At 38.6% G+C, this 26045-nt stretch overlaps 1 protein-coding gene and 1 pseudogene across 1 annotated transcript; both read left to right on the top strand.

Annotated features, from left to right (window-relative positions):
* The first annotated feature begins 555 nt into the window (after positions 1 to 555).
* Positions 556 to 15091, top strand: LOC128003134 (fibroblast growth factor 5-like). The gene is made up of 3 exons (XM_052592499.1): positions 556 to 1729; positions 8993 to 9096; positions 14735 to 15091. Exons 1-3 carry the CDS (start codon positions 1513 to 1515, stop codon positions 15089 to 15091), a joined length of 678 nt encoding a protein of 225 aa, XP_052448459.1. The 5' UTR covers positions 556 to 1512.
* A 1880-nt stretch (positions 15092 to 16971) lies between these two features.
* LOC128003150 (cilia- and flagella-associated protein 299-like) overlaps positions 16972 to 26045 on the top strand; it is a 51419-nt pseudogene continuing 42345 nt past the window's right edge.

Raw genomic sequence — 26045 nt, 5'->3', positions numbered from 1 at the left:
GTAACCCATTACTGTATACGGATTAAAATATATTACATTTAAGAAAAACAGAAATAAAGCTCTTTAAAAGATTTTTTTAAAGTTATTTACATTAATATTATGTTCTGACTGAAATATTTTATTTTATTTATTTGTTATCAAATATACCTTTAGCCTATATACTTATACTTCTAAGATTTCACAGGTGTGTATCTACTTTTTGTCAACACTGGATATTTATAAATACATTAAACCTCAAAGTCAGTCTTCATCCTCAAGGTCCTCTTGCCAATATGAACTTTATAGTTGTATATTTTAATTATTGTTGCCTGCTTGTCCCAAAAATAATCAGTGCTAAGAACCCGTAACATTAAAGCAAATCTGTGTGAAACACGTTCACGCTCGTGCACGAGGATGAGAAAAACAGCGCTTTCTGAGGAGCGCTAAACATTCTCGAAACCCAGTTTCGGCAATCGCTTCTTTTCCTGTCATGAAGGATTTGCTTGTCATGTTCTCTCGTGCGTAAAACGCAGAGTCGTCTGTATTTTATTTTTTTATTTTTTTCATTTACGTGAAGTGACGCTCTTTACTCTGATTAATTTATTTAGAAATACAGAGCTTATTAAAAAAATAAAATTTGTATAAAAAGACTTGAACACACCTTTCATGATTAACATGTTTCCAGTAGTCTATTAAAAGTAATTTAGATGTGTTATGTGGGGATTAAAGTAAAATACATCTAGGCGGTATGTGCAAAACATTATTATATTTTATCATAAAAATTGCTAAATCATTTATTAATCATAAAAAAGCAGTGAAGAGATTTTGCTATAGGCCTATAAGGTTTGTAGATTGTAGGACATACAAACCTCCATTTGTAAATCTCGGTGGAAAATATGTGGAAGCTTGTTTGAGAAAAAAGAAGAAGAAGAAGAAAGTAAAATCACGCACACTTTGAAAAGTATTCCGTACTTTAAACTTTATCATGGTTAGACCACTTGACATTAAATAAAAAAATTTTCTGGAGCTATACTGATATAGGCTAAACGTTTTCCAAAACGACAAATACATTTTAAAAACATCACTACAAATCTAACATTTCTAAGAAGTTGCCACATGTGTTTTTAACAAGTTTCCTAAAATATGTATTTTTTATTACCTCCAACATCACTTATTGTCACTGACCCATGTTTTAAAGTACAAATATATAACCGCACGTTCCTGCTCCTGTCAAAGACGCGCTGTTTGGAGCTTCAGTAGCCTACATCTCCAACGATATATAGATCTCAGGACGGTTTGAATGTTTCGTCCGATATAAATTGGGGATGAGAGAGAGCATCCTGCACATCTCAGGCACGCATCAAGCAGTGAGATCATTTGTGTTATAAATATCTCTTTGCCAGCAGATCTGCTCCAGCTCCTGCAGCCGAGGGTAATGCCCACCAGAGAAACAGCGAGTTACCTCAGAGCGCTGGAACAGCAGCAAAATGCTGGAAGTGGCCAAGCACGCACAAAGACAGCTCTCTGGAAAGAATGCACGTTGCTCTCCTGCTTTTACTCCTCTTTCAGTTGCCTCGCTCTGCACTGCTCACGGGATTTGAACGCGCGTATTTGGAGCACCAACTTGTCGAGGAAGGGCGCGTATCAGGGCGCAGGACTGGAAGACTGTATTGTAGAGTTGGAATAGGTTTCCACCTTCAGATTTACCCGGATGGAAGAGTCAACGGGAGTCACGAACCTAATCCGTTAAGTAAGTTATTATTTACCAATCTATTCAGACATTAGGTAATGTGGAGAGCGAAGTTCAAATCAGTGACTGATTGATCCTTTTTCATACGGTAGGCTATGGCTGCAGACTCTTCGATTATAATTTTCTGATGGAAATAAACTTAATACTCACTACGAATGAAATTGTGCCATTTACATTCTAAATGCCGATAAGTCATTCGAATGACCAAATACAATAATTAAAATGCTTTAATGGCATGTATGTATGAGCTGTGCAAAAAAAAATATTGTCTCAAATAACTCAAATTCCAGACTGATTAATTAATAAATGATAAACTAGGACTTACTCTGGTTGGAGTCTCTTATTTGGAGCGGATGTTTATTTACAGGTATGGGAACAGGTGCAGCAGCTGAGATCAAAATGCTAGTGAGCTGAAAGCTGGAGTGAGTTGCATCATTAACATGCCATGCACTAGATTTCTGTTAATGGTTGAATTGCTCGGTACACATACCATAGTACTAGTCTATTTAGAGGGTCTAATGTCAAACAGATGATCAAAAATAGATTAAAGGGGGGGTGAAATGCTATTTCATGCATACAGAGTTTTTTACACTGTTAAAGAGTTGGATTCCCATGTTAAACATGGACAAAGTTTCAAAAATTAAGTTGTACGTTTGAAGGAGTATTTTTGTTCCCAAAATACTCCTTCCGGTTTGTCACAAGTTTCGGAAAGTTTTTTTCGAGTATGGCTCTGTGTGACGTTAGATCGAGCGCAATTTCCTTATATGGGTCCTAAGGCACTTCTGCCAGAACTCCATCCACTGGTCCCTTAATGCTGTTTTTTTTTTTGGTAATCTGTGCAGGGTTGTCTTGCCCTGGCAACCAAAAACACACTTCTTTTGTGACTTTTCGCGACGCTCTCGCTCTGATCAGTGAATCACTCTGATCAGTGAAATGTCTGTGCTGCTCAGCCTTGCTATACGGGAGCGCGCGCTCTTCCGGCAGAAGTGCCTTAGGACCCATATAAGGAAATTCCGCTCCATCTAACGTCACACAGAGCCATACTCGAGAAAAACTTTCCGAAACTTGTGACAAACCGGAAGGAGTATTTTGGGAACAAAAATACTCCTTCAAACATACAACTTAATTTTTGAAACTTTGTCCATGTTTAGCATGGGAATCCAACTCTTTAACAGTTTAAAAAAGTCTGTATGCATGAAATAGCATTTCACCCCCCCCTTTAATATGTTTTTCAACGGCTCTGGGTAATGTCACAGCTTCCACATGCCTTCAACTCACAAGCCTATTCGCGCTCGTGATTCTTTAGCTCCGCCCACACGTCACGCCTCCAGCCGCTCGTGTTTTTCCGGGAAAAATCGGTACAGACTATCTTTCTCTTATGAAAATAATAAAACTAAAGACTTTTTGGATTTATGAAGGATGCAGTACTACTCTATATGTACTCAAGATTAACAGGATATTGAGTGAAAACGAGCATTTCACCCCCCCCCCCCCCTTTAAAGTAAAAAAGGACTTTGAGTTTGGCTGTGGGTGTTAAGTCCATATGACAGACAAAATGTTTATAAAGCACACTTAATGGACCTGAAATCTCTCTGAAAGAATACAACCTAACCAATCAAATTTTCAATATAAACAAACAGTAATAACCAATACTATTAATGCCTAAATATTAAAAAAATATATATATACTCAAAAGCCAGCCAGTTTTTATATTAAGGAATCAACTATTATGTGGAAGTTTAGTTTACAGTTATGTGAAACCATCTAAAAATGTATATAAAAAAATAACAGTGGTAACCATTGTGTTATAATCAGTAAAAAGCTTATTTCTGCTCCCATTGAAGTCTGTATCACTACACATAAGCTAAGCGAAGAGCACACAAACTTGTAGGACTGTCTACAAGTCACAATAATTTTTCTGGGCGGATGTTTTTTTATGATGTAAGTGAGATTAACAGTATGTGTTGCAGTGCTTTCTCTATTACTTACTGTTAATATGAAAGCATTCAATATCCTGTGTAATATAAAATAAAATAAGACGGTGTTCATGTTCACACGGTCAGTGTTTTGGAATAAATGTACTCATTACCTGATATGAGTTTGATTTAAGTGTGCAGAAGGGCACTATAAATATAAACTATAAATATAAATATAAAATAAACGTATTATTATGATGTGACGAGTGGGGCGGGGCCGAGAGAGACGTGGGAACAGGAGCGAGGCCGGTGGAGTGATTGGAGATGAGCGACACCTGCTCGACCCACCGGTCTCGAGTCCAACGGTGGAGATGGAAGGATAGAAAACTGGAGCGACGACAGTGAAGGACGAGAGAGGACCAGGCCTGGGTTTTAGTTTGTGTTTGGTTTCTATTTGTGCGCGTCAGTCGTCCGTGAGGGGCTGATGCGCTGTTTTGTGTTTATTTTGATTATTAAAGTTTATTTGATTGTCCGCCGGTTACCGCGTGCTTCTTCCCGATGATTATGAAGGTTTAATTATTAAAAAAGACTCTCATTCTATGTCATGTACATACAACTGCACATATGAGTGGCTAGTATAGTGTTTGTTTATGAGCTGGTAACTGAACTCAGTTCCCTTTCAGTCGGTCACTACGAGTCACGTCCTGACTGATGAACTGGGAACTCGCTTCGAGAGACCAATCTACTTCAAGTGTAAACTAAACAAGCCAATGAACATTGGCATGCAATGATTGCATCCAGTTGCTGCTGATCACAACATGAGCATAAAAAGTCAGCTGGTGCAACACATACCAACTTTTCGATTTGGAGCCGAGTGATAACATAGTCCTGCTTCACAGAGGAACATGCACAGTCAGTGCTGAACTGCTTGAATTCAGAGTGCCTCTAGAACAGGTCTCCAGATATGCTGTGTTTTACGCGTATGCCTCCACCACTGGTTCAGGGGCCACGTACAATGAGCATGCAGTGTCGGGGGTGTGACGATCCCCTAACTGCACTGGCATACCAATTGCCTAGAGTTGTTAGAGGCACACCTTGCATTAAATCCATCTCAAAGGGTGCTTACGAGGCAAGCATGTACTGGTCGAAAAGGGACAACACAGCGACCGTTGCATACATCAACCGATAAGGTTGTCTTCTTTAGGGGGGCAAGAAGTTTAAATCTTCCCCTCGATATTCTCTTGTGACCTGTCTCTAGAGCACAAAACACTACAGCACCGCCAACTTGAGTTTTTGCAGTCAGTTGAGCTGAAGTTTCTACCAATGAAAACCCTGCTCCTGCTTGCACTGGCCCGAATCAAGAGGGTAGAGGACCTGGACCCATTTTCAGTCGACAATTTGTGCCTAGAATTTGGGCAGACTGACTCCCAGGATCAGGTGGTGAACCTGCAAGCTCTGCCACTGGAGGAGGCAGACCCAGCACTAGCTTTGCTTTGTCCCATCCGAACCTTGAGATGCTACATAGACTGGACACAAAGCTTTCGGACCTCAGACAAGCTCTTTGTCTTTTATGAAGACCGGCAGAAGGGGAATGCCATCTCTAAGCAGAGGATGGCCCACTGGATTGTGGATGCCATCATTCTGGCATATCAGACACAGGGTGTGCCCTGCCCACTCAGGTTGCAATCTCACTCTACCATAAGTGTTGCAGCCTCCAGGTCGCTGGCTTGTGGTGCCTCACTGACAGATATTTGTAGAGCTATGGGCTGGGTGACCCCCAACACGTTCACTAGATTTGTATAGACTTTGTGTGGAGCCGGTACCCTCCTGTGTTCTCACCTCAAATGGGTAGAAGTGCGGAGAGATCCCGGTATTGTGTCAGCTTGCTAAAATTGCTCCAGAGAGTCCATACTGTAGATCCTATCAAGCTCCTCCACCCCCCTCGGCAGCCAGACATGGTGGAATGCCTGGTGCCAGTCCCTCACTTGATGAATCAGTGAGAGCCAGTAGAGGGCTGGGTTCCATATGTAGAGACCTTACTGGATCCCATATGTGTAAAGTCCACGGCTTAGCCTCATATCTTGTGTTTCCCTGGCAGACTCTCTACCGTTTCCAAGAGGGTAACAATCACCTGTTTTATTCCGTGTGCACCTAATGTTTGAGCATATGTGTAAATGCTTCCGAAACCTCCTTCAGGAAGGATGGGGCTTCAACAATGTTCCTGTTCCAAGTGGAATGGGTATGTTATCCCAGTGTTACATCCCAGGACCTAGATACGTCGGAGTGTCTCTTTTGCGCATGTGCTCTGTTTGTTTTGTTCTGCTTTTCTCTCTCTCTCAATTGCTGATAAGGACTAACAGGTGGAGTTCAATTAGTTGATGATTCTGCCGATAACTGTACTATCCTGACTGGCCACTAGAGGAAATGTTTAGAGTTAAAAGGGAGAGCTGAGATGTCTGAAGTATGGAGGCTTGGAGCAAGAGTTCCTTCTGTTGACTTCTCTTGTGTTTGTGGTTAATTTGTTGTTGAAAAAAGTGTGTTGAAAGATCTTTAATCCTCTTGTGTGAGGACTAGTTTAACCCAAAGTAGGTTTATTTAATTTTTCAGTTTGCTTCCTTGTGTTTAATAATTGTATTCTGTTTTGTATCAATTTTGTTGTTGTGTGTGTGTCAGTATAAGCGGAAGCTCCCTCCATTTCTCCACCACTTTCTTTATGGGGCAGCTGGCCTAATGGTAAGAGAGTTAGACTTGTAACCTGAAAGCCGCAGGTTTGAGTCTAGGTACTGGCAAGAGTTGTAGTGGGTGGGGGAGTGAACAAACAGCGCTTTTCCACCCTCAATACCCATGGCTGAGCCCTTGAGCAAGGCACTGAACCCCCAGTTGCTCCCCAGGCACTGAATATAGCTTCCCAATGTTCCGTACTGCTGTGTGTGTGCACTTGGATGGGTTAAATGCAGATAACAAATTCTGAGAATGGGTTGCCATACTTGGCAAATTTCATGACTTTCACTTTATTACTTCTTCTCTTCCCTAGACTGGGGAGGTATGTAATACCAGTGTTATCCAATCTCACTGAGTGGGTAGTTCTATGACAATGGTGACTGGTCTTCCTGTTGCGGTGGCTGACTGGAAGGGAATGTCCTGGTTACGTATGTTGTTGGTCATGATGTGACATCTCCATTTCCTCCTTCAGGGAACAAGAGTTATACATAACCGAGACATTCTCTTCTCCAACCTGCTATATCATTGAATAATACTTAATGTAACCAAAATGTCATAGAACAATAGATAATATCAATATTTAATGTTGTATCTTTAAGAATGTAATGTTTTTCTAAATTATTTACTGTTTAATATCTCCTGGTGTTTGACCTGCCAAATATAGAGTTAAAAACTAGCTCCTATTTATTTATTTATTTACTTACTTACTTTTTTCATTCTCCAACCAAAAACTTTACAACCATACAAACCCCTATTTTCTGCCATTTTTATAACATGAGAGAGGTTGACATATGTGATGATATACAATATCCACAAGTAGCAGTGTGATGTGGCCTTAGGTAATCACAACATGTTGATATACAGTCATATCACAGGCTATAAGTGTGTTGTTGCATTTGTACAACAGTTTGATGGCACAAGTCTATAAATAAAAATAAGATCTCAACGAAGTGACTTTAAAATACCTCTTTTGTGCGAAACTATTTCCTCCACAGATTCAAACCTCAGTTTGACAGCGTAACTGTTAAGCCACCATTACTAATTAGAAAACGTCACTTTAGAACTAGTAGTTGCTTCATTAAAAGTTTATTGTATTACTGTATTTAAAGCTCACTCTATTTTGCAGAGTAGTTTATTATGAGGGGGGGGGGGGGGGGGGAGAGAAAGAGAGAGAGAGAGAGAGAGAGAGAGGGACTGAGCGAGTATGATTACCTGCATCTGATACAGCATTCCTTCTTCAGCTCAATCTCATATACACAATAAATCATTAGTTTGAATGTGCGCCGAGGAAAGCAATATCTTTCTCAAACTATCCTTTCATCAATTAAGGGATATTTCTGATGACAGTGCTGACATTTGTTGGCTGTGGGTCTACAGGATGTTGTTGAAAGTAAAAGTAAATTTCTTGTTTACAACCGTTTCAGTCTCTTTCAATATACAAGTCTTTACTGCTGACTCACTCATAAAGACAGTCTCATTGCCATCACAAACCCACACACCATTTCTCAATACTAACTACTATCATTAAATAATACTTTTATTTGTATTAAATATTATTTATTGAATAAATCGGGTGGACTGTTTGGCAAGTTGCATCCCTTACAAGCCTAAACTACATCAACAATGGTGGATGCTGCATTGCTATTGATGTTCATGGCTTTAAGAACCTACATCGGCATCCAAACACATCGAATGTAATGTGTTCTTGTTTGGCTTCTATTTCAAATATGGTGGTTAAAAGTATTTTTTTGGTCACGGTAACCCCGCCCCCAGCCCCTGACATATGCAGTTCTTACTTCTAGCCCAGCAATGTTTTGATGCTACTTACAGACCACTTTTCCTGGTTCAGAGCTAGTGCTTTGGGTGCTGAAAGAACCGATTTGAAACTAGGCTCTAGCTCTGGACCAGCACTCAAACTGTGTTGGTGGAAAAGGGGTAAGATACATCAGAGCCAGTGGCAAATTGAAGAAGAACTGGCAGAGGTAAGGCTGCTCTTTAGTTGTTCTTGAGCCCTGAACAGTCGCTGACACCCTGGAGCTCATATGTCTGAAAACATCGAAGCTACTTTTCAAATAGACTCACATATCTTTATTAACAAACCGCAAATCTAGTCTAAACATCTAAAGTCTAAACCATTACATTCTCACCTAAAATACTCTTAAAAATATATTCTGTGACATAAAAACAGTATTATTTATAAAGTATATATACAAATTATAGTGGATTTGGACGCCCACCATGACACTCGCTATGAGAAATAATGCAATCAGAGTGATAACAACAAAGAAAGGGACGGAGTTCTGTTATCACTAGAATATTATACAACTGGCTCTCAACCAATCAGATTCGAGGACCAGAAATAACTTTTGTATAATAAATAATAATAATCAATGAAATGTCAGACAACTTCCACATATTACCTTAGCCCACTTTCAAAATTCAGTTAGGGCTGAAAATTTAAGGAAGGCACTTTGGTTAAAGAATGCAATCCCTTTAATCATCAAACTGTGCATGAACAGAACCGTATGGATTACGCCAAACAGGACTGACAACTCTATTGTCCTGTTGTGTAAACATCACTGCAATCAATGTGTTTTTTTTCTTTCTTTCTTTCTTTCATCTGTAGGTGTGCTGGAGCTGTTTGCTGTGTCTCAGGGTGTCATAGGGATCCGAGGGGCTTTTAGCAAACGATTTCTAGCCATGAACAAGAGGGGAAGGCTTCATGCAACTGTAAGTCTGATCCAACACAATATAAGCGCATACATCCACTACAAAAAACAAAAACAAAACAAATCCAAAACAACCCAATGTGCTAAAGAAAAACTCCCCATACACACTTTTAAAGGAAACCTCTACAAATTCTCTCTACAAAGACTTGTACGGCACATTGCATGGAGAGATACAATGCAGTTTCAGAGCAATCTGGCTTTGCAGGGTTCCAGACTCTCAGATAGAAGGCAGAGTTCCTTTTCAGGAACTAGAGCTTCGTCAAACAACGCTTTGGGGTACGCGTTTAGCGTGAGCGACTCTGAATATCGTGTGTAATCAGTCCAATGGAAGAGCGGGGTGACGTAAGCGACCAGGAAGCTATAAAAGCACGTGCCGCACAGCTGGCGTCAGCTTCGCGTCTTTCAGCAAGCGCTCTGTGTGTGAATGTCACTTGTTTGTCTTGTGAGTCTTATTTACTGTTGTCTGTCCAATTAGAGCTCCAAGTCATGCCGAAGAGCAAGACGAAAACTAAACATAGTGAAATCAAAACATTCCAGATCACGTTATAGGTTGTGTGTTCCTCCCTGCCCGCGATATATAACGGGTGGCTCTCGAGGGGGACGACTGTCAGCACTGTGAGAGAATGTCGGTGCGGATGCTTCGTTCCCGGAGGGCCCTCTTCAAGGAGGCGGCCTTCGCCAGCGTTCCCCGCGGTGCTGGTCCCGCTTCTGCCGAGGCAGAACGGCGGCTGCACTCGTGGGGTTCTGCACTCGTGGGATTCTCTTCTGTACATAAAGTACTGTGCAAAAGTTGTTTTAGGCCACTAGTATTTTCACCAACAAAAAAAGGTTGTAAGTCAGTTATTTCAATGTTTTGCTGTAGTGTGTCAGTAGGAAATATGTTTACATTTCCAAACATTATTTTTGCCATTAATTTTAATAATCCAGTGAGATTTTTGTTTCCATAAGGAGTCTGACAGCAGCCAGTGCTCCACACAGAGATCTGATCTCACCATCATCAGTCTTTCTGGAATAACTGGAAGAAACAGAACAAACTGAGACAGACTAAATCTAGAAGAACTGTGGCAATGTCTTCAAATCGCTTCAAGAAACCTGCAAAGCTTCAGTGTTGTGCAAAGTTTTAGGCACTTGTGTAAAAATGCTGTAAAGTGAGGATGCCATCAAAAAACATTCCATAAATAGATTTTATTAATTAACAACTGAATTAATTCAACATTTGGTGTGACCACACTATGCGTTAAAAATTCTTTGGTCCTAGGTGCACTTGCGCATTGTTTTTCAGGTAGCTTTGCAGGTAGGTTTCTTGAAGTGTCTTGGAGACATTGCCACAGTTCTTCTGGATTTAGTCTGTCTCAGTTTGTTCTGTTTCTTCATGTTGTTCCAGAGAGACTGATGATGACCAACATAATCTTTGCAAGGCTTAAAGCTGCGGTAGGTAACTTTTGACGCTCAGAACTGCTTGCATCTTGTGGAAGAACATCCTAGCCGGAACTACTTCTCTCCGTTTATGTCTATGAAGAATCACAAAGGTACTGGGTTACTCCACCGCGGTGCCCCCGAAGCAATCTAAAATAGTCAGAATATAAACACTTATTATAGGTGCACCCTAGTGATTCATGACAAGCTAAAAACATGGTTTGGAAAATGGATTCATGGTGTACTCGCTTATTATATACATTTTTCTACATTTTGAACACAAACAAAGTTACGGACCGCAGCTCTGATTGGTTGTTTCTTAACGGGAGGGATGTATTTCTGCAAATGGCAATAGGACCACTGGGAGGAGCCAGAGGAGCTTGATTTTATCACAGATTATCTGTCTCATATTCTACTGTCAGGACTAGGGCTGCACGTTTTCAAGTTTTTCATTAACCGTTAACCGAGGCCCTTAGCGGTTAATAATCGGTTAACCATAGTGTGCGCCAGGGTTTCCGTTGTCCGGTAATTTCCAGACATTGGCCAAAAAAAAAAAAAAAAAAAAAGTCCGACAAAATTTAATCTCACCGGTCAAACTGTCCTATTAAAACTACCTAATAATCCCGCCCACTAACACAATCTGTATTTGAGAATAAGCCTAAAATGTATAAAGCAAATATACACCGACCTTTGGCTATGTTATAAAGGAACAGGCTCTAGTAATGGTTATGTAACTTTCCGTGTTTCGGCGAAGGTAACAAGCAGGCTCCGCGGCCGCCTCGCTAAGGCTATGACTATGATATGTTTGACAGATACAATATTTGAAAATCGATAATTATTTTTTTTAATTACATTTATATCTGAATTTATGTCAACCTATAGACTTTCAAATATCAAAATGTCATGAATTAATATGTATTTGTGTACAAAATGACATATAAACATATTTTCCTATTATATTTTGCCTGGAAACGCTTCCAACAAGGCGTCAGTTCTATTTCTAGCATGCACGCGTCGAGCCGCACCTGAGCCGCGCGTCTCACGCAGGCAGTCGGCAAGCTCTAACCTGTTAACATGGGAGCCGAATTAAAAACAGACACGCCACGCAGCTGAGATGCTTTCGCTCATCGCCACGCATCCAGTGAGTCCTGACCGGCCTAATGATGCCCGGGTGTTGGCTGTTGAGATTACAACAACGAGGTTGTACTTGAAGTATATCTAAGCACTGTATTGCAATACTTGCATTTTGCCCCGTCACTCTCAATTTTAAAGTGCTCCAACGCTGTACTTTTTTTTTGCCCGCTTCATATTAGAAAAATGAATTCTTCTTGTGGACATTACAAATGTCTGGGAGCGCTCTGGCGGTCTCTGGTGGTGCAAAAATGTATTACAACTAAATTCAATGCACGCCATTGACGTCACTTAACCGAGCAAAATGTTTCACTCGGTTACGCAATTTTTAACGGTTAATCGGTTAACCGGTTAACCATGGACACCCCTAGTCAGGACATAATGACATGTTTAACAAATATGTAAAAAATATATTTTTACAAAAGTTACCACCTACTGCAGCTTTAAGAGGTCACTGCAATTATTGAGAAAACAACGGAGAGCGAGTGAGAAACCAAGAGGGAAATGGAGATGCAACAGTCTCCCATTCCATAAAACGTGGATTGCTTATGAGCCAGAGATATGTCTCAAATGTAATTTTGCTTACATGGTCTAAAAGGTAAAGGAAACAACCCTGAATAATACATCGATACTTACGAATGGAAACAAATCTGCTATGCCAAGATGTAATTACTCGTATCTGGGTCTGCAACATTATAATAACTCAATGCTGGTGGTGCAAGGCTGAACAGTGGAGGTACCACAGTATGGGAAATCCTGAGAGAGGGTTGTTTTTGAATAATATTCACAAAGAAAGCTGTCAGAGAACAGACACAGGTCAAGCAGCTGTACAAGTTCAATAAAATGTCTACAGCTTGCAGACACCGAACAAAAGACATATGGGATTTCTTGTATTTCCTAAAGTACAGATTGAAATAACCCCCCAAAAATGTCTTAAAAGGATCTATCTTCAACAGCTGGCTGCTGTTTAAAACAACAGTCATAAAGCACTTCCAGAAGACAGAAATCATGTACCCTAATCAAACAAACGTTCAGATGTTTTGGGGGCGAATTACCACATTTAGGGGAGAGAGCCCCTGTGAAGTTACGTTTGGTCAAGTTCTGACTGGCATGTTTAGAAAATATTATAATAGCACCATTTCTGCTTTGCTGCAATTTTCAGCAAACCAGAACAGTTTTATTATTTCAGAGTTTGGGAATTATGCAAAACCTCTTACTTGGGACTGACCCTAATTAAATTCATAATATAGTTTCCCACCATATTTGTTTTTTGAGAGTGAAGCCAAATTTCTTAATAATGTCCGTTGTGAACAGTTGTTAGAAGCTTCTGTTTACAAACTACTAACACTGTGTCCAAAATGTGCACAAAAAAGTATAACTTCATTACACTAGATGCAAAATATCAAACCAAGGTGGCATCTGAAATCAAGTGATGCTAGAGCTTCTCGTGTGAAACTGCACTTCTCTGTGAAATGTTTTCACAGACCTGTAGCCAGTGTTTTGGAGATTTTTAATCAATGTATAAAATCAGTCTCCCCTACATTCACACAAGTGTCCTAGAAGGATAACCAGCAGTGTGCAATGTAAATCAATAAAGCAAAAATAGGGCACAATATACTGTATTCATATGAAGGAACTAATTTATCACATTAAATATGAATATATGATCAGCAAAGTTTGATAACCAGAATTTTTTTTGTGAAAAATGTTATACAATGCAAACACATTCATACACTTTTATCCAAATATATTTTGAGGCCACATGCTAACATAAAATAAATGTAGAAACGTAAATTGCTATATATGTACTACAGAGTTCATTACTATAGAAGGGCACCTTTTTTATTCATGACAAGCAAACAATAAGAAATCAAATAGGTATCAGCAGTGCTGTAGTCGACTCAGGACCACCTCATTTAAGTCCAAGTCAAGACTGGGCCCTTTTGGTCTTGGTCTTTACTCAGACTTGAATGAGCAGGCCTCAGATATACCTACAGTGGAGTCCAAACTCATATTCGACAGAGAGTCAGAGAAGAATCAACAACAGACTGATCAAGAAATAGTCTAATTAGCGTGCTTCATGCCTGCTATTTAGTGTATGGATATGGCTGCATTTCTGAAACCCTATAGTGGAGGGGTTTGCACAGTATAACCATAGACAGGCAATAAACCAGCATGTGTCCTGCTTTCCTGTGCCCTGAAAGGATAAAGTTATTTCATAGCCTAACGAGTTTTCAGCCCACACAAACGAACCCCTGCTTCTGTCAGTCACCAACTTCTTTGATTGGAAAGTCGATTTTGATGACTTTGAGCTGGGAGATAAATGTTAGACTTGCAATTATTCTGTAACCCCCTCAATGCTCCTTTCTGGGGCTCGGTGTCTATAAAATCTGCCTGCTGTTTTCATGAACTCTCTTTATGAGGGGCTAACTCAATCAGGCCACAAAGTGCTCTCTCTCCAGCAGCTGCTAATGTGGCACCCTACAAAGTGTGTGCATAGTAATTACTTATTATGTGCCCAAAGTGTTAAAGCTTTATTGATGTGCTGTGGCTCTATCTATTCCTGTGGCAAAATTGAAGCACAATCCAAAAGCTGATCCCTTACATATACAGTTCTGCTCATAAGTGAACATACCCTTTGTGGAATTCGTCAAATTTTTGTAATTTTTTTACATTTCGATTTTTTTATTTAGTATAGCTTTGATGAAGCTGTTTGAATAAAGAAGAATGATTTAATTCAATGATGAATTGTGCACCATGGTCTATTTATTTAATTTGTTGGCTCACATTAGCAAACTTGCTTGCAGGAAAAAAACAAAAAAATGTTTTTAAGGCCATTACTATTTCTAGCGTAAGTTTAAAACATTATCTCATTTGAAAGTAAGGATGTACAAACAGTATAGGAAACCATACACTAAATAAACACCATTTAGAGGGATCTAGTATCATTCAGACTGTGTTGAAAGCCAAGATTCAAAACATATTAATATGACCATTAACATGCACAGGCAGATCAGTAACAGACTGAACAACTTGTTGATTTTCTACCTTTTGTATCATTTTATTCCCCCCTTTCCTGTCCTTTTCTCCAGGAGAGCTTTACAGATGACTGTAAGTTCAGGGAGCGGTTTCAGGAGAACAGCTACAACACATACGCCTCAGTGATCCACAAGAACCATCGCAACGGCAAAGAGTGGTTTGTGGCACTTAACAAAAGAGGAAAAGCAAAAATGGGGTCCAGTCCAAGAGTAAAGTCACAACACGCGTCTACACATTTTCTGCCAAGGATGAACCTACATGAAAAAACTCAACAAGGATTCACAATAACAGACAAAGGGCAGGAAAAACATCCACATCCATCAACACCCTCTATACTGAAAATAGCAGTCAACTCTGGAAAGAAGAATCGACCAGTAGTCAAATACTGGCCGAAGTTTCGGTTTGGATAAACCAGTGCTGTCTTAAACGTGGACACATCTTGCAAAAAAGTTGGTTTTCTGAAATAACTAGTTTTCTCTTCAGGATAATCAATACTTGTTTAATTTACATGTCTTGAGCATTCCAGTCATCATGTACATTATGTCAAAGGGCTGAATGAGCCAATTACAAGACATTTTCAGGACAGAAAGTACTTCTGAAGTCTGATGTGCATCTCATCTTCTGAAAATCATGCTTATTTGAACTAAAATTGCTTCAAATGGGGATCTGCATAATTATCCTCAGTGATCTTACAATATATAACTACATTTTTATATCTCACTGTATTTATACAATATATTTATGTCTCTACAAGGGTTACATTTTTTCTCGCACAGTTATCCAAATCCTACGATTATAACGTCTCTGATGGTAATTTGTAAATACCTTCTTTTTGTTTTAAGTGAACAGTAATATAGGAAAAAGAAGGCATATATTGAATGCTTCTGGGCTGAAATATGCACATGGATTGCTAATTTGTATAAAAGAAGTCCATATTTCTATTCAACAACTAGATGTCTGTCCATCCAAACTATGGCTGCTGACTGTCGCTGAAATTAAAATCCTGTCATGATCCCACTGCATTCCACAGAAGAGCAATGTCTCACAAGGATAAACATGTCTTGTTGGACTAATCTTTTTTTATGAGCTCTGCGAATATGAAATGTCAGACAGTTTTGGTATGACCCTTTACCAAATATATCTATAACTGTCAAGCAGGACACTGAAACTGTGTTGAATTCATCTTCAGTGTTTACAGGTGATTGCAACCATTATTAACCATTTCCAAACATTTCACAACAGTTCAAAGCTAATAAACTTTTTACTATATTAAAATCTCTGGTTTACATTTCCTAAATATTGGCTATTGTCTATTTTACAAACTACCACAATAGGAATGCTGTGCTTTTGTGTTTGGAATGGAATATTTTAGATACATCAGAAATGATTAAAAGAAAGGTTTTTGAGTACTTTAATCGCAACTGTTATAGCACACATTGTTAATTCTGCATTCTTCAATTCATGCACCTGGAATCAACCTTGTGGCCAAAAGCCATATTGCGCATGCATGGTGGTGGTAGTGGATATCTGTGTCTTAAGACTTGCCCATTACAACTGACATAACAGCTGGCATGTGCCATTACACTGTTGGTCTGATCCAAGGGGTAAATCAGGGGTTTGGCAGAGGTCAGAGATTCCACCAGAAATGGTTTGCAACAGTGTCTCATCGAACAGGTTGAAATACAGGGGTCAAGACATCAAAGAAATCCACATCAAATGCTGTCTGCAAAAGGCATAATGCTGAACAGTGCGGAACAGTATGGTTCAACAGGTTTCTTCATACTGCTAGGATATATGTATGCCAAGACCTGACACTAGGCCAACAACATGGATCGAGTTTAATAAATGTTTGAAGAGCTCTGCCACCTAATGGTTACGGATGGATAACTAGGCTACAGGTCTGTCCAATCGATAAATAAACTCCCACCAGATCCAGTAATCTTTAATGCAGTAATTATATATAATAATGTATGTATAATATATTACATAAGGAACTCTTAAAGTATTAATATTTAATGTCAACTTTCCAGCTACTCTCATCCTAGCAGAACTAGTAGCCTTTGCTTTGAAAAATGAATATAGCTGAATTAATTATTTTAGAGCTCTTAAGGAACAGTATTACAGACACACGAACTTAGACGTTGTAGCTTGATACCGTCAAATTTACCCATGATTGTTTGGGTGGGCGGAGCTTACGAATTTACATTTGCTCATGATTGGTTTACAACCGGAAAACGCGAGAACTGCTACTCTACTACAGCTTTCTCTGTTACCATGGGAATAACTCAAGGTTAACAAGATGGAAGATGACGGCGGCATTTTTGCGGGAAAAACCGTGGAAGAAATCCGCACTTATGAGGACTTCTTAGATTCTGAGATAAAACCTTTGGATTTATTTACCTTGAGGTGACGTATATTCAACGTTGTAAGTTAAACCGTCTGTGTCATGTGACGATGTGAATCTCACAAACACTGTGAGATCGGATGCATCAAGAAAACTTATCTTTTCCTTCATTGCTAACTTGCTAACTTAATTGTTTTCCTTCTTTGCTAAGCATTTTTATCAGTCAATGTGAAAAGTTTGTGCACAAGCACATTACGATCTACAGACAAGAGAAAGTAACTGTAAGGCCTGTGAAAGTGTATAGGAGTTGAACGTTAGATGGCGACATCGTTCTTCTTTCCTGCATGCTTCCTTAAAACTGCAACATTTCTATCGACATATTGTAGTTTTTGCGGGGAGTAACAATCACAACCCATCTAAGCATATATATATTTGCTTGTTGTTTATATACTTGACTTTTTTTGTGCCCTCTACATCATGGATAATGGTCATCATGGTTTTGTGCACTGGAAAGCTAACCTGACTCAAATAATAATTTGTTGTCTCAAAAAAGTAATTTAGTTTACCTATATGGTATTAAAGAAAATTAATGAGATTTCCTTAAATTGTAGCTGTGCCATCACAGGAATTAAAATACATTTTAAAATCTATATAATAATAGTATATATTGCTGTGTAGCAATTTATTTTGATCAAATAAATATAGCCATTTAAGAATAAAAGACTTCTTTAAACACACAAACACACGTTTGTTTTTGTGAAAAGTGTGGACATCCCATAGGCGTAATGGTTTTTATACTGTAAAAACTGTATATTCTATGGCCCTACACCAACCCTACGCCTAACCCTAACCCTTACAGGAAACTTTGTGCATTTTTACTTTCTCAAAAAAACTAATTCTGTATGGTTTATAAGCGTTTTTGAAAAATGGGGACATGGGTTATGTCCTCATAAGTCACCCTCTCCTTGTGATACCTGTGTCATACCCATGTCATTATACAGAGTTGTGTCCTGATATGTCACAAAAACAAGAGCACACACACACACACACAATCCTACTGACCCCAAACGGTTTGAGCAGGAGTGTGTAAAATGTTATATGCATAAATATAATGAGTGTAATATGTTTCTATGATTGATCTTTAATATGTACTTTAAATTGTAATTTAGGCTATACTTTTTACTGTTTGACTTTTAGTGTATTTAAAAATACAGTCATATTAACAGTGAGTTCACAAATGGATCTTGCCATCTGAGTTTTTCCTTCTACAAACTCAATGCCTTCTAGCCACGTGAAAGCAGCTCCTTCTTATGAGGGCATAAAGAATCTCACAAAATCATATGGAAATCATACTGCCCAATTTTAACTAGGCTTCAGTGACATGTGGCAATAATCCTTGATTCTGGCAGCCATGAAACTGTCAGCGCAGCCCATGTAATTTTGTCACATAAATAGCATGTATACTAAAATTGGATTCATATAAATAGCACTTGAGCACAAAATTAGCACAAATGTGTCACAAATACACTGGCCTGTTTGTACAGAAATGCCACAGTACATTGTCGAACTGCATGATTTTTTTTTCTTTTCATATTATTCAGTCAGTTTTAACCACCCCAGCTCATCAGATCTGTGTTCTTGCTCCTTCAGGATCAGGAACTGGCCCGCCAGCTGGTGGAGCTGGGCCACGAGGGCAGCAGTTTGGAGAGGGAGGAATTTGAGACAAGGAGAGCAGCTGCCGAGGCCTCCAGGCTTGCTTCAGGGAGCCAACTGAAGTAAGGATTCTGTGTAGTGCCCATTAAAAGGGGACAAATTTCACACCAGTATGTGACCTTGAGAACATGTATTTTCCGGTAAATGCACCGGGCTTCATTCATGAAACACGAGCAGAATGAATTTCTGTGCAAATCATTTGTTAAGCCACTCTTGACGTAAGCTGTCACACTCAATTTAATGTCGCAATCTACGTCCGAATGGTTTTACGAACAGTTTATACAGCGATTCATTCTGCTCATGTTTCATGAATGAGGCCCATTGGCTTTAGAGAGTGAGTTTATTATTGATGCACATTCACTGTAAATATCAAAGACATCGAATGACAGTAAGATGGTAACAAATAATCTTGGATTATAGGATCTAAAAGTCCAAGGACACAACTGCCTCTTTTTAGGGAAATGTCGGGGCTTTCTGGTGACGTTAATGCTCTTTATTGATGCACCTGACGACTCATGGGTTTCTTAAACACATATCTTTCATCCCTTCACTGTGAGAAAGGCAAACGCTTTGTTTATGTATTTTTGTGGGAATTTTTGGGCTGCTATAAACTAGGACTCTGACTTGGACAAGGATTGCATAGTTGGTGTGGTGAGGCTTTAGGAAACATTTTTGGAGAACTATATTTGTGTTTTCTCGGGCTGCTTGTGGCAGCTCCCCTGCCTAACCACCTGCAGACGTGTCTTTGTGGCGTTCAGTGCTTGTCAAAATGGACAGAAGTTCTGGGTCTCAGTTCAAGTAAAATAATATGTCAAAAGAAGGAAATTGCAGTTGAATAAGAAAGTACTCTTTAGGCATATAATTTGACACAGCCTTTTGTATGGGCTACTGTGTTTACTTCAAGCCAATAAACTCCTGGATAGCACTCCCAGTTTGTCTTTCTTAAGCAGGAAGCTCAAATGCTTCAATGATGATTGAAAAGATTGATTTGGGCTCTCATAAATCAGTAGTCTTTGACATAACATACAGTATTTGATTGTTTAAGTGTATTTAGTAATGTTTCCACATATTGCTGTGGCTTTTGGTTACTTGGTTAAGCTGATAATTGCAAAGTGTGATCTAAATGTGGTTTCACATTCACCTTTCTCATCCCCTAGGTCCTCCACACAAGGGCCCTATCACGTCAGTACTGTTCCTGGGTTACTATAGCTACTGTATGCCCATTAGTATGCCTATTAAGGCCAGTTTAGTTGTATGCTAAAAAGTTACTTCACTTAAATTCTGAACAGTCTCCTGTAAAATTCTGTAAAATAGTTTGTCTGGACTGTTATTTAGATAATGTATTGCAATAATTCTTCATCACTGAGCTTGTAGTGGTGACCAGGATCTCAAGGCACAGTTTTACTGCTTCTACAGATTGTGAAGACAAGACAAACACTTGTAATGAATGACCAAATGACATTTTTGCACCCTTGAAAGGGACGTGACGTCTATGGTAAAAACATATATGAGCATATATAATTACTTAAGTTCCTTTCACTGAGCTGTTAGAACATTTTGTTATCATTGCATTTATAGTTTTTTTGGTCAAATATATTTATTAAATAGAATGTTGCAACTTTTTGTTGCACTTAAAGAACGAAAAATTCCAGTAACACACTACAGTGTTGGATCTCTTATGCTCAATAAGGGTATATTTATTTGATCAAAAACAGTAATATTGTGAAATATTATAACTTAAAGTAACTCTTTTCTATTTATATTTAAAATGCACTGCAAAAAAAAAAAGCTTTTCAAGCTTCGATTTTTTTCTTGTTTTCAGGAAAAATATCTAAACATTCTTAAATCAAGAAGGATTTTCTAGACAAGTAAAAGTTATTGTCCTGTTTTCAGAAAAAAAACTAGTCAAAATGAAGTGAGTTTTTGCTTGAAATGAGCAAAATAAGAAAAATAATCTTGTTTTCTGTTTGTGAATCTGTGAATATTTTTTAAAGCAAAAACTCAATTTTGGCTTGTTTTTTCTGAAAACAAGACAATCGTTTTTACTTGTCTAGAAATTCCTTCTCGATTTAAGAATTGTTTTTACATTTTGGCTGGAAACGACAAAAAAAAAAAAAAATCTAAACTTGATAAGCTTTGCAGTATGTCATTTATTCCTGTAATGATAAAGCTGAATTTTCAGCAGCCATTTCTCCAGTCTTCAGTGTCACAGGATCCTTCAGAAATCATTCTGCTGATTTGGTGCTCAAAAACTTTTCTATCGGTGTTGAAGACATTTGTGCCGCTTAATATTTTTTTGGAAGCTGGGATAATTTAAAGATCCTTAGATGAATAAAAAGTTCAAAAGAACAGCATTTATTTAAAGAGGAATTCACTGTCACTTTTGATCAATCTAATGCATCCTTAATAAATAAAAGTATTAATTTATTTAGAAAAAAAAACAAAGAAAAACAAACCTTAATAACTCCAAACAGTTGATCTGTATCAATTTTAAAATCTATAACTGAATAGTTACTTTCAGCTCAACAAAACAAACATTAAATGTCTCCCCTTTAGTGACACCCTCTCAACTTCCATCTTCCAGTGTGCTCTCTCTCTCTCTCTCTCTCTCTTTCTCTCTCTCTCTATGCCTTCCTTCCTCTTTTTTCTAAGCCTTTTCAGGCCTCCTTTTGCTTTCTAAGACCTTTAGTGCCTGCAGGTGTATAAATAGAGATGTTTTCAATTAAGACGTGCTTTGCCTGTAGCGTGCATCTGATCAATGAATGCCCCTGCACCTGTGGTAATAAAATACCAGAGGACGAGGGAGACTGTGCTATGAATGCTAATCAGACGTTGCCCTTTTGTTACCCTGTTATAGGCTAGTACATAACATGCTTCATTTGACAGATAGGCAGTGTTGTATCCTGCCAACAAATCACAATTGAACAAATGAAGGGATTTCGCCCAGAGAAACTCAATACTTGACGCAATGGGAAAAGTTTGAATGAAAGAGATGGTTGACTGAAAGATGGCTTTTGTGGTGACTTATGACTGCATTGAAATAATGGACAACAGTAAATGTTAGACTCTCTTTATGTGATTAAAAGTAGACGAGGGATTGTCTGAATGCTTGACTCCTTCATCACCATTTCTCATGCTCTTTCTTTCTCTCTGCATCTGTGACTTCTTCAAGATGAATGTATATTAAGCAGATTGAAAGTGAAAGTATTACTTTTTTCCACTAATAAATCAGGTCCATGCAGAGGGAATGGGATTCATCATGAGGTTGGCTCGGATCTGAGCATATGAATTGTGCAAAAAAAAACACACAAAAAAAATTGTGCAATTAATTTCTCCTGTACTGGTGTTTAGCACTGGGGACATATCGAAAAATGGCTCATGCCCTCTCAGCAAGTTTATAATTCACAGTGTCATCATAAATGCTGCACCACTTGGCCTGGATCAAAACGCGTAAGGTCACACAGGTTCACGCATTTTGGTGCGACTTTCAGAGAGACAAGGGAGCCTGGTGGTTTTACGCAGGCCTGATATGAGGCCCTGGCAGGAGCCCTGAAACCTGCAGCCTGGCCCAGGCCCAGCAGTAAATGTCAGCAGATGTCCTGACCTCACATGCTCATGACAGGCTCTGGAGACTCCAGCTTGAACCCTCCCCCCAAAACCCCCAGCACAACCACAGCCATGCTCTTTGTCCATTGTTTGGCTCCTTCGAAAAAATGCCCCTCTCCACAAATTCACCGAAATTGATGGTCAGAGCCATCTCTCACTAGCCAAGTAAAACCCTGCTGCGAACACAGACTGTACATATGCACCCCAGTGTTAATCCCTCGCTCACATAGGCTGAAATAAGACATTCAGCCCTGTTTTTCAGGACACGGTCAGGAGGATAGCTTGGCTATGCTGGCTTTCCCACAACGACTGAGCATATGAGGTGCTAATTGGAAAGTTGCTGCATACGTGTTAGTGAGTCTTGTCACTCAGACTCATAATTACACTGCTCTGAAGCCAGCAGCATGTCATTTGAACATGAAGAACACCATAACAATACCTAAGCTTTATATATTGTGATTTGCATGAGTCGGCATAAGTGCAGTGATAAACATTCACTTTGAAGAAGATGGATGTTTGCCTAGGTGTTGTTTTATGTTGAGGCTGCACCCTTTTTTATCCATGGTACTAACATTTTGTAAGAGTATTTCTTCTGTTGTAAAGATAATAATAGCTTGCAGCACTGATATATAATACGGAGGAATTGTCAAGCAGATCTCTGTTCTATTCTATACTATCTAGTCAAGTGTTTGAATTGATTGATTGTGTACATCAACAACTATGCAAAGAGAATGTATGCTTTGATTTAAAAAAAAAAAGGCTATTCAGTGTGCTGTAGCTGGTTTTTTCTAAAAATGTTAATAACTTGTTGACCAGTTTTGACCTGAAATAAGTAAATCCTATCTGCTTCCAGTGCATCATAGATGATGTATTTTGGAAGTAGAAGACTGACTGATGGAACTAATCTGTGCATGCACACTCCTGGTTAACCTAGAAGTGATAAAAAATAACAGCAATGCACATAAAGAAATTAGTTGATACTGTTGAAACATATACATCATTCAGCAGTGCTTTCATTCTTCATATTATCCATATCAAATGGATCTTTTACACAGTAATGAAAAACCTGTCATACCAAACCTCTATGACCTTCCTTAATGTGGAACAGAAGATATTTTTAAAAATGTCTCTGCGTTTTCTTTCGTTTTTTCTCCCATGAAAGTCTATGGGGTCTAATGTTGTTTGCACCACTGTGTTCTTCAAAATAGCTTCTTTTGCATTCTGGAGAAGAAGGAAATGCACACAGTTTTACAATAAACTTGAGAGTGAATAAACAATGACAGAATTTTTTTAGTTTTGTGTGAATGTTTTTTTGTTTGTTTGTGTTTGAACAGGGTTCAACACTGACATAAAACAGATGTTTATTAGGGTCTTCTCCTAAAGGACTAATTCAGACCACAGCAAACCTGAAAGTGATGTGCCAGTAAATGCTTGCTGAGGGTGAGTTTGACCTGTCTGTGTGCCAGTAATCTGTTGTATCTGATCATCCATCTACCTCAACGGGACAAGAGCAACAAATAACTGTGAATATATCTATAGTCATAATGAGGAGAAATAAAAGGTTTCTTGACATGAACATGTTTTTGTTACCACCATCCATTTCAAAATATAAGCTTAGGTTAGCTGATTTTAACTTCTATGAACTGAATTTTGGGTTATATTCAAATGAACTGAAGAAATATTCTCACTCACCGGAATTAAAAGCCAGCTTCCTTGCTCAGCATATTCTCATTGAAATGAAATAGGATTTTTCAGGAATAACAAGATCTTGTTTCAGTTTCCTTTAAAGTGCTTTGCAATGGATTTATTCAATCTGGAAATAATGTTCTGTTTCACTGACTTGCCACTTTATTTTTTCACATCCTTATAACTTGTCTTGAAGCAGTCAACCTTTTGGATATGCTACGGATGTTGTTTTGAGTCAAACTAGGTTTTTCAAAAATGAGTTGGGCACATGTGGAGTCATTTTTACAGTGTGGATCTTGTTACGAAGCTGGTGTTAAATTTTGCTCTAAATGATTGAGACCAGGAAAGACTATTGCACAGAATCAACAGTGCTGATGTGGATTAGGACTAAGAAACAGCATTTAAAAAAGTAAAAATAACAAAATGAATATACTGACACATCAGAGTTTTCTGTTAAACTAACACAGTTACAATCAATCTTTACCCAAAGGACTTCCCTTCATTTCAAGGGTCTCGGTTAGTTATTTGTACGTTTCATGATATAGCCTACCACAGAGGTGCCCAAACGTTTTATTATGAAGGGCCAAAAATTCAACTTGACAGAAAGTAAATTTTGCATTACATCAACCCACATTAACACTTATTTTTTTATAATCAGTTTCACTTATTTTGCAAATATGAAACAAAAAGACAATTTGAAAAGATATGCTTCAGTGGCATTTTTTATTTATTTATTTATTTTTAGTCTGCCCTCTTGTGTTAATGCCACGGTGGGCAAAATCAAAAGTCATCATGGACCAGTGTTTCAATGAGTTTGGAAATCTTTAGCGTACCAGTTTTTTGAGAGAATGAAATGAACCATGGATAATCATCCTAGTTACCTTTTACATTTTTCAATTCCTTATTAATTTCTTGCTAAAATGTGACATGCACATGAAAGCAATTCTTTTATTTTATTTCTTTTAATTTTTATTTCTTTTATGGCCAAATGCTTTTCATGGTTGTCCTTGTTGAACTTAAGGGATTTGTTATATAATGTCAAAATCTCAATGTTTGCAGTCTTTCATCATCTCTGCATGATATTTGTTGCTTTATGACATAGCATATTCCGTCTTGTTACAGGGCACAGTGTTGCTCTGACTGAATTTTCTGAATTACAGCAGATGTGATTGCCAAATGACCAAGCCCCTGTTTGGTCATGCAATCACTAATGTTTATACTCTTGTGATTATTCTCACCACCACATGTTACGACTGTGTGGTCAAACCCTAAATAGAGACACATGATTTTGCTGATTTATTCCTCTTTGTGTCTGATTAATATTGATATCAGCAGTGAATTATATGATTTGTCTCAGTTGCGTTCACACCAGATATTTCTGGAAAATCAACAACAGTGGGATATCAAATAAATCTTTGTGTACTGGGCTCAGTTTTGTTCTTAATGAAACCATTGTTTTGTTATGTTCTGCCATTAGCCATTTCCTCTCTGTGTGCTGTTTGTCATGCAAGTAGCATTTTCAGTCGAGAGGTTCCATTTGCTCTGGTCTTCTTTGAAAAAGGCTTTTATTATGAGCTGTTACAGTGGTTAGTGACTTTGCAGAGGTATGTATGAGTTTCCCCCCACATCCTTTACCTAAGGCTCCAAGCCCTGTGATGTTTCATGATGTGGCTTCCATTATCCCAGTGCAGAGGTGGAGGTGCAGAAGTGTTTTTCACATTATGTAGCCTTTCGCCATAAAAATACTAGACAATCATCTGTTTTGTAGTTGGCCTCCTCACATAGATTTATATGATGGATTCTGCAGTGACCTGTAGTTATTATGATAAACGCAATATAATAGCTTTGTTAGTGCAGAGACACTGAACAGTGCCAAAGCTACCAGTACCTAGTTTAAGGACCATGGTATCCTAGCTGTTCTTAATTGGCCATCAAACTCGCCTGACCTTAACCCCATAGAAAATCTGTGGAGTATTGTTAAGAGGAGGATGCGATATGCCCAACCCAAGAAAGCA

Source organism: Carassius gibelio, chromosome A5, assembly GCF_023724105.1.
Source record: "Carassius gibelio isolate Cgi1373 ecotype wild population from Czech Republic chromosome A5, carGib1.2-hapl.c, whole genome shotgun sequence".
In the NCBI taxonomy this organism is placed as follows: Eukaryota; Metazoa; Chordata; class Actinopteri; order Cypriniformes; family Cyprinidae; genus Carassius; species Carassius gibelio.
Note: the sequence above shows the minus strand (reverse complement) of the source record. Positions and strands in the feature narration are given on the sequence as shown.

Excerpts from the sequence above, each read along its gene's own strand:
- LOC128003134 (XM_052592499.1), top strand. The coding sequence starts at position 1,513 with ATGCACGTTGCTCTCCTGCTTTTACTCCTCTTTCAGTTGCCTCGCTCT. Across the intron at positions 1,730-8,992 it reads TCACGAACCTAATCCGTTAA|GTGTGCTGGAGCTGTTTGCT; the intron begins GTAAGTTATTAT and ends TTTCATCTGTAG. Across the intron at positions 9,097-14,734 it reads GGGGAAGGCTTCATGCAACT|GAGAGCTTTACAGATGACTG; the intron begins GTAAGTCTGATC and ends CCTTTTCTCCAG.